At 37.0% G+C, this 12,407-nt stretch overlaps 2 protein-coding genes across 2 annotated transcripts in view; both read right to left on the bottom strand.

The window, feature by feature from the left end:
• Positions 1–7,837: 7,837 nt before the first annotated feature.
• On the bottom strand, positions 7,838–12,386 carry LOC132184962 (phosphatidylinositol 4-phosphate 5-kinase 1-like). The gene is made up of 8 exons (XM_059598763.1): positions 11,073–12,386; positions 10,796–10,960; positions 10,475–10,640; positions 10,205–10,315; positions 9,925–10,118; positions 9,694–9,824; positions 9,501–9,594; positions 7,838–8,733 (listed from the first exon to the last, which is right to left on the bottom strand). Exons 1-8 carry the CDS (start codon positions 12,236–12,238, stop codon positions 8,424–8,426), a joined length of 2,337 nt encoding a protein of 778 aa, XP_059454746.1. The 5' UTR covers positions 12,239–12,386; the 3' UTR covers positions 7,838–8,423.
• LOC132169873 (phosphatidylinositol 4-phosphate 5-kinase 1-like) overlaps positions 12,251–12,407 on the bottom strand; it is a 3,208-nt gene continuing 3,051 nt past the window's right edge. Inside the window, exon 8 of the mRNA XM_059580843.1 lies at positions 12,251–12,267. Within this exon, the coding sequence (XP_059436826.1) occupies positions 12,251–12,267 (17 nt within the window). The remainder of the gene's footprint in view (positions 12,268–12,407) is intronic.

Here is a 12,407-nt window from a genome sequence, read left to right as displayed (position 1 = left end):
AATTTGCTGTTTGTGAACACCGGCAAATTTGCTGGCCGGATTACATTGTTCTGACTAGAATTGACTTCTCATGATCACATTGTGCCCCCACGTTTTCATTTATTGTTGTACTATTGGATTATTGCGAAGGTGCAAATCACGTCGTGTCGTCGTGCACTGACATTATTATCACCCCACCAACCTTTTATCATACAGTTCATACTCTATAATACTCTTCCAACTGGGGTTCTCCCCAGTTGGAGATGAATGGAGAGGTGAAGACAAATTTGTTCAAGTATAAAGCACTGGCTCCTTCTCTTCTAGGAGCTGCAATGATTGATTATCTTCCCACCCACCAGTAGATTTTTAACTCTCTTTTTCTATTATCTTAGTAACATTTTTTCTTCCCATTAAATTTTACAGATATAATTATTTAATAATAATGTGATAACATGCATATACACTTTAGATGCATCAAAACTAATCTAAACCGGGTTCTGTGCCTGAAAATGAAGCCAATATCTGGATTACACTTACGAATTGAGGATTAAAATGATTTAAAATTGTGATAATCAAGTAAAAAATAAGTTTGACAAAACAGGTTCACGTATCAAATTTGTGTCACCTTGGTTAACCACCAATCTGTTTATGTTAATTCGAACATGACATATTTATTAAACGTGTTGACTGTTTTATGACCCAAACCCGTTTAACTTAAACCATAATCTTAAAACTGTTTGTCGTGTTCATGTTAAATTGGAATATTACATATTAAATTGCCAACCCTAGTAATAAGGCTTAGCTTCTTAAGAAAATGATAAAATTTGATACTCTCAATGTTTTAAAACATAAAAAGAAGAATAATTAATCAATAAAATTTGCCATAAAATCGCATGATATCCCAAGAGGTTTGATTGGAACTACATGCATGGAAAAGCAAATTTTATTAATGGTCGGAAAATCCAGTGATATCCCAAGTCACTGTATCTAATAATAGAAGTATATTGGTATAACAAACGCTGTCGCTTGAAGAAGACAGCATAATCAGGAATTCCTACTTACTTTTTTCTTGCACGATCTTCATTGGGGTAGATGAAGAATGATAATATTAGTGTAAAAGTACTTAATTATGGAGAAGACTTGTCCCCCTCCAAACAAGCCTCATGTTGGGCATGATTATGTCTTTCCCGACATGTGGCCGCACCCCATTTAAGAATTTAGAGGCCAGGAACTGATGATCATACGGGCTCATTATTGTTGTTAGGTGCGATAAAACTACGAAGGCGGGTGTGCTCTCATGTTCTAAAACGTGCTTTGGACTATAATTTACAAGAAAATAACTTTGATAGCCCAAGTTTTAACTATTTGAGAAAACATAACTATTACATGATTTGAAAATTTGTAATGTGGGGTTTGAATATTTCAATTCTTTTCGATCACCTCTACGGTTACGGAGGGAACAAAAGAATCAATTTATTCCTTTATAACTTTTTTTTTTTTTTACAAAAAAAAAACAATGACCCACGGGCCACGGTGTCGCCCGTCGGCCGGTTGTCCTTTTTAATTTTTTTAAATAAAGGCATGGTTATATTTTTAAAAATCTTATGGGTAGAACAAGCATTTTACATGCTAGCTATTCAAGTTAACAAAAAAATTAATACATAAATTTTTATTTATTTTTTTATATGTCCACACATGTGAGGAAAGAAAAATTTAAACTAGTAATCTTCGTTTTATGAAACATGATTTTCAGTTGATTGAGCTATTCCTTAGTGATACATAATTGAAAGTGAATGAAAGATTAGAATTTGAAACAAAAAAAATTTAAAATTGAAGAGGGACTTAGTTGCTGGGAAGTTAGGGAGTAAATAAGGTTTCCCCTTTGTTTTTTTCCTTAAACCAGAGTTTCTGGCAGCTATTTCTGACATGTTGTATAATAGCCTCTCTCTTAAGTAACGGTTATATCACTCAATCACAGTACTATTCTGTTATTCTGACTTTTGTATCGAAGAAAGTAACATCTTCTCTGTATCATTGTGCAAATACGGCTCACCCAAAAAAAAAAAAATCATAAACAGAAAACTGTGCCTGCATCTATCTTTCAACTTTACTAGCATGGGCATTTGCACTTGTAAAATTATGAGAATACGAGGTTAATAAGTTGCCGAATATGATTAAAAGGGTAAAAAAGTTAAAAGGGTTAACTTAACATGCCCATATATCATTTTCCCTGGTAAATATAATGGCAGTGATGATATCCAAGAAAATGCCTTTATATCCTAACTGTAGTGGTCGTTAACTTCATGGTTCGGAAGAAGAATGAGAAGTTCAAAAGGATTAGTAATTTAGTAGTCGTTTAAGTAAGAAAATTGATGCACGTATCTTCGATGATCATGGAGAGATGATGATGCAGGAAATTAAAGGAGGAACTTGGGTTTTGGAGTACTACCAAATAAGCAAGCATATTCTGCCGAATATATGTGCGTACGTGAACAGGAAAGAGAGAAAGAGAAAGAGAAAGATGCATGCACGCAACGGTCGAGTTGTATGTATGTATGGGCGTGATTGATATATATATATATATGCATGTGATGTGGATCAATAGGAAAGCATTGTGGGACGTAAAGTGTAGTATTTTGCCAAATTCTGTTTGGTCGGCACACGGACATCATGTTGAGCAATTGGAAGACTTGAGTTTCAACACATGCACGTCATGCCAAATAGGATAAGAGTTGGCATATGCTGAAATTTTGCCTTGCCTTGTCAATGTTGAGCTGCTTTCATAGCTGTAGATCTAGGTAGGATAAGAGTAGGCATGGACAACACACAAAGTCTAAGTGCTTCTGTTTTATATATATATATATATATATATATATATAAATGTATTTTTGGTTTTTGACAAATTTGAGTTTTAAAGAGTGATAAAAAGTAAATAAAGAAAGAACATATATGTTTATACACTTAGAAAAATTAACAAAATCCATTAACAAGTGCATCATCAGCACCAATCAAGAGGTTCAAGGGAGTAATCAAACCACCAAATGGCCATTGGATGTGGTTCGTCACCTTTGCTTTCACTTTTTTTTTTGATATTGGAGGTGACCGAACTATCTTATGCCATGGCTATGACATGGTTTGAAGAGTTTGGCCAACGCCGAATATGCTTAGAGGGAGTGATTGAATCACTTTAGTTACCTCTAAGACTATAAAGGGCGGTTCAACCACTTTTATTTAATACATTGACGAACTCTATCAATTTTTATAATATCGTTCTTTTTTACTTGTCCTATGAAATGATTAATCACTTTTTAAAACAAGAAAAATTATTTGTCAAAACTCAAAAAAAAAAAAAAAAAAAAAGAAAAAAAAAAAGCATTTATTCCTCCAATTTAAGAACTATTATTTAATGAGTCCATGTTGGATGCTTTTGTCTGCTTTTTTTTTCGTTACTATTGATTTCTTGGTGAAGGTTGACAGCTTTCAAAAATCGACATAAAGCGATGTCTTTAAAGAAGGAAACTTCAGGTACAGATGGGCGGTAGTTGACGACGACGCTAATGGCAATTTCCTCCTTTATTTTATTTTTATTATTATTTTTTTCATTTTTGGCTGCGCCAAGAATATTACCTCTTTAATTAATCCATCAAGAAATTGCCCAGAAAAAGGATTAAAAAAAAAAGAAAAGGAAATAATAAAGTTGAAAAAAATTACCGAGAGTATGTTTTCAATTTGATTACATCAATTCCTAAAATCATGGTTTAAAATTTTTAATCAATTTGATAAACCCAAACCCAGCATTTAAATTCAAAGTTGTGTACGTTTTCAACAACATCGGATTCCATACAAAATTAAGAAAATTAGATATTGGGAGGCATGTCCACGACATGTCATTCCATGACCCATACAAAATGCGGCCATGATATTTCGGAAGCTTCTCCGAGCATTAAAACCTCAATTTAATAAGAAAAATGTTAAACATTACATCTTTATTCTACTTTTATCATATTAGGTTGACGTAATAGAAACGGGACATAAGAATATAATATATGTCATTGTTCAATAAAATAAAATAAAAATTATTATATTTTTATTTTATTAAATTGATATGGCAATGCAAATCAAATATTTAGAGTAAAGAAAAAGAGAGCAAGGACTGCATAAACATGTCAGGCAGAGGCGGCGAGTGTGGTTGAATCGCGGAAGAGAGAGAGTAGAAGAAGAATTGTAAGGTAAATTTGGTTGTCTCTCTCTCTCATGGCACCAAGAGGCAACAGAAGCCCACAAAGACGGGGGAAGGCGTAGATCTGTGCATCAAAAGATGACATATCCGTACGTATGATTTTTAGAGTTTATTTCTTTTCATCTTTTGTGCTTTTTAGGCATGCAATGGTGAACCAGCAAGGAGCAAATGCCACCCCCTCTGCTATATATGACATGCCTACTCCCAGCATCCCCAACCTTCTCTCTCTCCAACACCCACCTACACGTCACTTTTTTTTTTGAGAACCGAGCTCTCACGCTTCTCCTGTCTTCTTCCATTTTTATTTATTTTTTATTTATCCTCTACAAAAGTATATATTCGAAAAAAATTTACTTTATCTTATGGGGTATTAAAAAATTTTTAATTTAAACTTTAAAATTTAAAAATTAGCAATATATTCTTTTAATGTTTTAAAATATTTTAATTTAAACCTTTCGTTATTAATTTTCATCAAATTTATAAAATTACATAATTACTCTCAAGTTTTTTTTTTTTTTTTTTTTTTTAACTTCAATCCAATAATAATTTGAGACAATTTTGCCTCAGGATATGGATAACACATAGGGACAGAACTAAAAATTTAACTTTAAAAAGGGTTATCTTGCTTTAAATTCTTTTAAACGGGCCAAAAGTAAAAAAAATAAAAAAAATAAAAAAATCCTCCTCATTAAGGAAAATTGTAGAGAGTCAACATTAAGGAGAAACATGATTTGCAGTGTGGAAGACTTTACCTTTAAAAGTCAAAAATTAGATGTGGGAGTGGGACTCGAAATTGACATCTGACTTATCATATGTTTGCAGTCGAAGACTTGTATTAGCAGTCGAAGACTTGTATTAGCAATTTCCCTTTATTGTTGGAAATGGTAATGGAATCAAGTTGAATTTTTGTTTGAAAATTCAAACATATGCTAACGGATGTAATGGGTTGGAAATGAATAATATCTTAAATATGATATTACTGTAAAAACGATATTGTTTTGATTTTTTTTTTTCTTTTTCAGTTAGCGACTAGCGATTTTAGCTGATAACAACTTTTTTTTGTTTGTACTTTTGGAGAGGCCGAGAGGGTCCATATTCAAGCTTTTATTTGTGTGAGATTTGTGAGGATTTACGATATTTAAAAACAATAAGCAAATGGTGAAAAGTATGGATTTGGGGTAATCCACTGCATTATTGGCTAACGCACTCTCGCATCTCCCAAGTGGTGAATGGATTCTAGTTTACCTCGGGTTCTTCCACAAATCCCCACTTTCAATTTTTCAATTATAAAATGAGTTTGACTCGCTACAAATTAAATTTCAAATACCAAGTTATATTTATTTATTATTATGTCCACCTTGAGCTGCGAATTATTTTTTTAATAAGAATAAAATCCCAATTTTGATTGGAATATTATTATATTCTTCAAAATAACCTCAAACTTCTTTAATTCCAATAAAAAATTAAAAAAAAAAAAAAGCTCCCCACAAACACGTGTTACCCAAACGAAAACAAACTCTTAAAATACGTACTTCGAAAAGCAATCTTTCTTATCGATGTGGTTTTGCTACCAATTGTTTTCGTATTGCAATTGTCACCAGAAAAAGTGCATTGAGTAGGTCGGAATTTAATTAGGATAAATATAGGGGATAGGCAGCATTCTTTTCCTTTCTTTTTTGGGGTCAACCTTATAGTACTTTTGACAAAAATTACAAGGTAGGAGGACATACCCTACAAGAGAGAGGCATACGCTTCACCGACTTTGAACTGTGGAGTAATCCAAAATACTACCCACTAGGCTGCCATTTTTGGGGACATTGCAGCCTTATCTTCCTCATGAGTTGTGGAACTTGCTTTAAGTTGGTGTATATACTTATCTTTCTAAATTTTAATCTAAAATAGTTAACCTTTTTATATATATTAGCTAATGGTATTCAAATGAATTTTCTGCCGGATTATCTTTTTTTTTTTCTTTATAATATTTAAATATTATTGGAATTCATTCTAGCAACAATGATGGTAAATTTTTTTCAAGAATGATTTTGATATTTCATAGCTCTAAAGATGCATTTACTATTAATATAATAATAATAAAATACAAAAAAAGGTTTATACATTTACCAATTACAAATTCATTTCACTTCATGGTTGCTTCATTGTGTACATAAGGTTGCCCCCTCCTCCCACAGACAAATCACAAACATTTTGAAGTGACAATGTTGTCACTAAATTACAAAATTAAAATAATTATAGGTTGATTTTTCAACATAAGAAATCTGGTAACATGGAAATTTCCTTCTTTTGAAGTTTCTTTCGTCTTTTCCTTCATAATCTTTCCCAGGATGGAGGCTGTTTAAGAAACAAAATCGAGTTTGATTACACACATTAACCAATCAGATTTTTCAGTCACGGCAAGCTCGAATTCAACCCTTTGATTCATCCAATTGAATAAAAATCAAAATTGAGTAGCCAGCTTTAGACACATCCTGTCATCCAAATGGTTGAAAATCATAATCCTTTTTTTTTTTTTTAATTAAAAAAAAAAAAAAAAAAAGCAAAATTGATGAACAAGTAGCCATGGCTTCAATATTAGAGCGGAAAATTTTTAACACAATTCATAAACTCAATACGAAATTAGTAGATCAAAGATAAAGGTTTAATCCATTTAATTAAATGATTAGAATTAAACTATATAATCTTATCTTCATGCCATGATATAACCTAAACCTGACATGCGACGTAAGAACAAGTAAATTTTGACACATGTCTCATTCAAACCTGACACAAACTTAATACAAAATTAGTAAATTAAAATTGAAAAAACTAATTCATTTAATTTAATAATTCAAGTTAAAATTTATCTATATAATATAATATTTAGTAATTCAATTACTCGGATTTGCAAACACAAATTAACACCGTACCAAACACTAGGTTGGTGAGGTAGTGTCATAGACGATAGACCAGTGGGTTGGGTCTGAGCAACCAGACAATAGAAGCTCCCAAAAAGAAAAGAAGCAAGGTCAAAAAAGAAACAAAGCGTACTGCAACAGAGGTTCGACCCCATTTGGGCGGGACTACCCCTCTCCCTCTGCCCCTGTCTTTGACCTCACCAGTAAAAAGTAAAAACTTCTCGCACGAGTCCCAATGACAAAAATGACATCGTTGCCCTCCCAAATTATTAGGAATAACTCTTTCAGTTACCTACAATGGGGTTACCTGCCACGTTGACGATAGATAGTTAGGAGGGGACCATTTTGGTTGGCAAGTGGCAAGTATTTCCTGATTTAATAGCGGGAGGATTCAGGACTTTTCCAAAACCAAGTATAATAAATTCAAGGCTTTCTTTGAAAACAAGTTTGATGCGAAAAACAAAAACAGTGGAAAAAGAAAGAGTAAACAAAGTGAGAAGAAACAAGAAACGCCAGCGCATCTTTCTCGTGCTTTCTCTCCTTTTCATGTCGTTCCTCTTGCTGCCCCAATGCCACCCTCTCACTGCAAAAGCAAAGCAATGACCCCATTTCGATAGAGCACATAAGAGAGCAACCCCATTTATGCAAACAGCAGACAAAAGAGTGACTGAGAGAGAAATCCCATGGGGCCCTCTCTCTGCCAAGCTGATTCAAAACAAATTTCTTTACTGAAAAGAAAAAAGAAAAAAATATATCTTACAAAAAAAATAATCATGGAAAAATGGAATTCCATAGACTATCCATCCATTCCTTTCTATATGCCTGTACACTTCACTTATTCCCAAGTCTCCCCCCTCCCATTTTGAATCTTCTCTCTGGGCAACATTGTTCTCAGTTCCCTATACCTATCTTTCAAATCTTCACATTCCTTGGGTACAACAAAAATCTAACTAAGAAAAGAAAAAGCAAATCAAAACCCAACATTTCCCTCCCCCTTGCATGTACAAGTAGTTGCCCCTTCCAAAAAGTTATAATACCATGGCTGTAGCTTCAAAAAATCAGCCATGAGCACCGCCTCCCACAACCCGCCACCGAGAAGTAACCGATATCATGGCCACACCATTGCAGTGGCCTGGCCTCTGACCCTTTTGAGTAGCACTTGCTCCAACAACTGAAGGAAGCTCTGCATGATTACCAGTCTTTTTACTCTAGAAGGGATCAGATCAGATTCACTTGGGGATTGTTCTCAATCCAACAGTACTGGTTTTTTATACCAATATTCCCTCTCTGTGCTACCTGTCTTCTATGAAGGTTCTTCCTATGAAATTCTGAAACCTCTTTGAGTAGAGCTTCGGATCAACAGCTGAAATTGAAGTAGGGTCAGCTTGAAAGGATTTGTAGGCATGTTCTAACTTCTTGCTGATATCATAGTCCTGTAAAATGTCGATGATCCCAAAATATAGGACTACTTCATAGATCTCAGCGCTGCGTGAAGGAGTCAAACGGCTTATTCCGCCAGGGGTATACTGATCAAAGTCACTCCTTCTGGCCATCCGCTCTGCTCTTGCAGGCATATTCGCTCCTAACCTGATCAGCGGCTTCCTGATAGAGAAAACAAATCAATTCAATTCACAACACATGGTTTTTCCATATAATAGACATGAGAATTCATATACAATTAAAATAAAAAAACCAAATCACATCTTTGCATAGTCAGGGACCACCTAATTTTACATCCCATACAAAGTATTCCCCCATTTGTATCATTTCTCCCCAAAAAGGAAACACAAGGGGAGTAGAATAAATATCTGGAAATAGTCTCTTGGTTAAAAGGAAAAAAAAAAAAAAAAAAAAACTACCTTAATTAGAATGAATTATATCGAATAAAATTGGTTGTTAAAAAATGGGCACTACTGATCATCCATGGCAACAAAATTCCTCAACCATTCAGAAGTGAAATTATCAAGCAACACAAAATAAAAGAATTTTGAATCTTATCAGTGAGAGCATAGGACCATACTCTTTATATGGCCCACACACAACTGTTGTCTACTGAACAACCCACAGAATTGCCAAGACAACCCAATTCTTTCAATAATTAAACGAACATGTTCAAATTTGATGGAAGAAAATAATGGCCACCATTTATCCCATAAAAATAGGTGGACAAAGCTCAACCATAATGTTCTCTGACAAGTATTTCTGACAGTGTTTTCAAGTGTTAAAAAATGGACCAGGCATAACATTTACTAAAACTTATAATAATGCAATATTTAGTTTCATTAAGGATTATTCGACTCATTTCACAGCAACACTTTGGTAGTTAGCTCAAACTAGGAAAGAACAAGAAAAAAGTTAGAAAAACATACCGGCCAGCTAAAATTCGATCCATGTTTTGTAGCTCAGCTTCAAGGAACCGACAACCACGCATAAACTTTTCATTTTGATATGAATCCTTTTTTCCTGCAAAGGGCACCAAAATTCAATTCAATATCCTTATGGTCCCCACAGATATATCAACCCATGAATTATTTCTGATGGAAGGATGATGGAATTGATTACCAGTTCGCAAGAGGAAAGGTGATAACCCCATTTTTTCGCATGTATTGTCATCACGGAAGTGAAGACCAACCAAAAGACTGTAGTCCATGATTCTCTCTGCTTCCAAGAACTCGCAATCTCGTTCAATTTGTCTGAGCAAGATTTCACACATATTATGACAGATGCAAGGACCAAATGGAGATAGCTGAGTAATGAAATTGAAGTGGGAGATACATTGTACACTGAACTTACTTGATGAGCTCTTGGTACCAATTCCGCTCGAGGCGAAACACAAAATTAAGATCAAGGTCCTTGAGGGTGGTGGTTTCATCAATCTCACCCTCAGGCATATCTGTCGTGCGGCCATGAGAGGATCCTTTGAGGTCAAATCGCCTATGGATACGATATTCTGAGCAGAATAAATTGCCCATCACGATAAACCGGGTCTGCTCTCCAGTCACAACACAATCAGATGAAACAGACAAACCACATGAACCAAAACAATAGCTCAAATTTTTTTTACAAGACATACCTTCTGGCCACCAATCGGTTTGACACAATGCACCCCAAAGAACTTTGTCACCAGGGAATTTTCATACCGAGAAACATGTTGATAATAACTTGGAAGCATCCTAATAAGCACCTAAAAAAGAATAACCAAACTTGAGATTCACATGTCTAGCTTAATTAAGAAAGTAGATTGGACACTTCGAAACAAACAATGTACATGCAAACGATGCTATTGAACTGCCTTCAAGCTCTCATGTTTACAAGACAAAAGTCAAAGAAGGCGGCAACTAACCTTGACTTCTGATTTCTTGACTGTTTTTATCATAAACCTATCATCCTGAGTGAGGTAAAAGAAGCTTCCACTCTTTCCCGGAGAAGAAAGCTCCCGAAGAGCATCATTCCCACAAATAGCCAGCATATAATCGGCAGGATCTACTTGGAATAGCACCCTCAAACGCCTGAAAATTCCACCAGAAAAAGAAAATAAATAAAAACCCTCACCACCATAGAAGAACATTGCACTACCAAACATTTATATATCCTATTACATAACCGACAAAGCTCTCCAATGTGAACCGCAAAATATAAAGATACGATTGGAATCCAGCAATACCTAAACACCATGGGGCAGTAATCTTTCCAGCGGAACTCTACTGACTGATGGGGCGGCGTAATCTTCGATCCCTCGGTTGGAAACCTCGTCCAGAACTTCTCCTTGGGATCAAAATCACTCGGCTTCAGCTGACGCAATATAGACGCATGTTTTCCAACAGAGTGCCTACCACACAAAAAAAGAAGAAAAGAAAAAAACACTAATAAGAATCAATACCCACCTTCATAACCCCCACAGAAACAAACATAACCAACAAGAAATCAATCAGTGAAATTACCTAATCCCCAATTGAAGATTAAGCATCAAATCGTAATTCTTATGGCCCTTGGATATCGTCTGACCGGGCTTCTTGGCCTCCCCGGTGAAACAGCACGGATTCCGTCGAAACTGCCGAAACCCGTCGCGATCGAACCCCGTCCCGTCCCGATAAAACATGGAGGCCTCCACATTGTCGACTATATCGCAGGTAATATCGCCGGCTTCTCCGTCAGATTCCCATATGCAAATCCTAGGAAAACTCCGGTCCGTCAAGCTCCCTCTCGCGCCGTCCACCGACGACCTCTTCCGCATCGTTATTGTCAAATTCTCACCCCCCAGCAAAGCCCCATTGTTGTTCTTCAAGCATTGCTCTTTGCCCTGCCCATTTCCAGCATAGAACGTCCCATTCACAAGCTGAATCTTGAGGTCCTTGTTCCAGCAACCCACGTAGCAGCTCCCGTCCGGCCACGTGAAAACCCCGTTCCCTTTCGGAACGCCGTTTTCCCATTCCCCGTCGTATCGGTTCCCGTTGGCCCAAATCAGCACGCCCCGACCGGAAATCACGCCGTTCTTCCACTCCCCCACGTACTCGTTCCCGTTCTTCCACACGTACCGGCCCTCCCCGTCTTGCAGGTTACGCTTCCAGTGCCCCTCGTAGTAGTCCCCGTTGGCGTAGCGCTTCTGGCCGTACCCGTGCTTCCGATCGTAGCTCCACGCCCCGCGGTAAGTGTCCCCGTCGGATCCGATGAAGGTCCCGCAGCCCTCCATCCGACCCGACTTGAAATCCCCCTCGTAAGTCGCCCCAGAAGGCCAAGAGAACCTTCCCTTTCCCGAGGCCTTCCCTCTCCGCCACTCACCCTCGTACATGCACCCGTCCGTCCACAGGTACTTCCCCGATCCGTGCGGCGCGCTCCCCGCGAAGCTACCGATGTAGAGATCCCCGTTCGGAAGCGGCTTCTCCACGCTCACGCTCGACCCGCACGCGCCGGCGGCGGTCAGGGCAGGCGAGTTGGTTAGCGTCGTTGGTGTCACTCTCCTTGTTCCGCCTTGGGATCGGCTACGCCCGACTCCGAGCACCAGCTGATGAGCTGGGTCGTCTGATTTCTTCTTCTTGCTGTTGGAAACGACGTCGTTGGGATCGTCACAGAGTAGCAGTGCAGTTTCGCGCATTTTTGGGTCATTCATACTAACAAGTAGTCACTGCATTTCGCTACCTGCGAGAGGAAGACTCGCCGTAGGCTGGAGCCTGTTGGGTGAGCATTCACCAGAGGTTTCTCTCTCTATAACTTTCTACTTCTCTCCGATCTCAGGAGCGTTTCTCTCTCCAAAACTCTCTTTAGTGCTTTGTGTTTTG

Source organism: Corylus avellana, chromosome ca1, assembly GCF_901000735.1.
Source record: "Corylus avellana chromosome ca1, CavTom2PMs-1.0".
In the NCBI taxonomy this organism is placed as follows: Eukaryota; Viridiplantae; Streptophyta; class Magnoliopsida; order Fagales; family Betulaceae; genus Corylus; species Corylus avellana.
The sequence above is the reverse complement of the archived record's forward strand: the minus strand, read 5'-3'. Positions and strand labels throughout refer to the sequence as shown.

Excerpts from the sequence above, each read along its gene's own strand:
- LOC132184962 (XM_059598763.1), bottom strand. The coding sequence starts at position 12,238 with ATGAATGACCCAAAAATGCGCGAAACTGCACTGCTACTCTGTGACGAT. Across the intron at positions 10,641-10,795 it reads TACTGCCCCATGGTGTTTAG|GCGTTTGAGGGTGCTATTCC; the intron begins GTATTGCTGGAT and ends TGGAATTTTCAG. Across the intron at positions 9,825-9,924 it reads TGGTACCAAGAGCTCATCAA|ACAAATTGAACGAGATTGCG; the intron begins GTAAGTTCAGTG and ends AATCTTGCTCAG.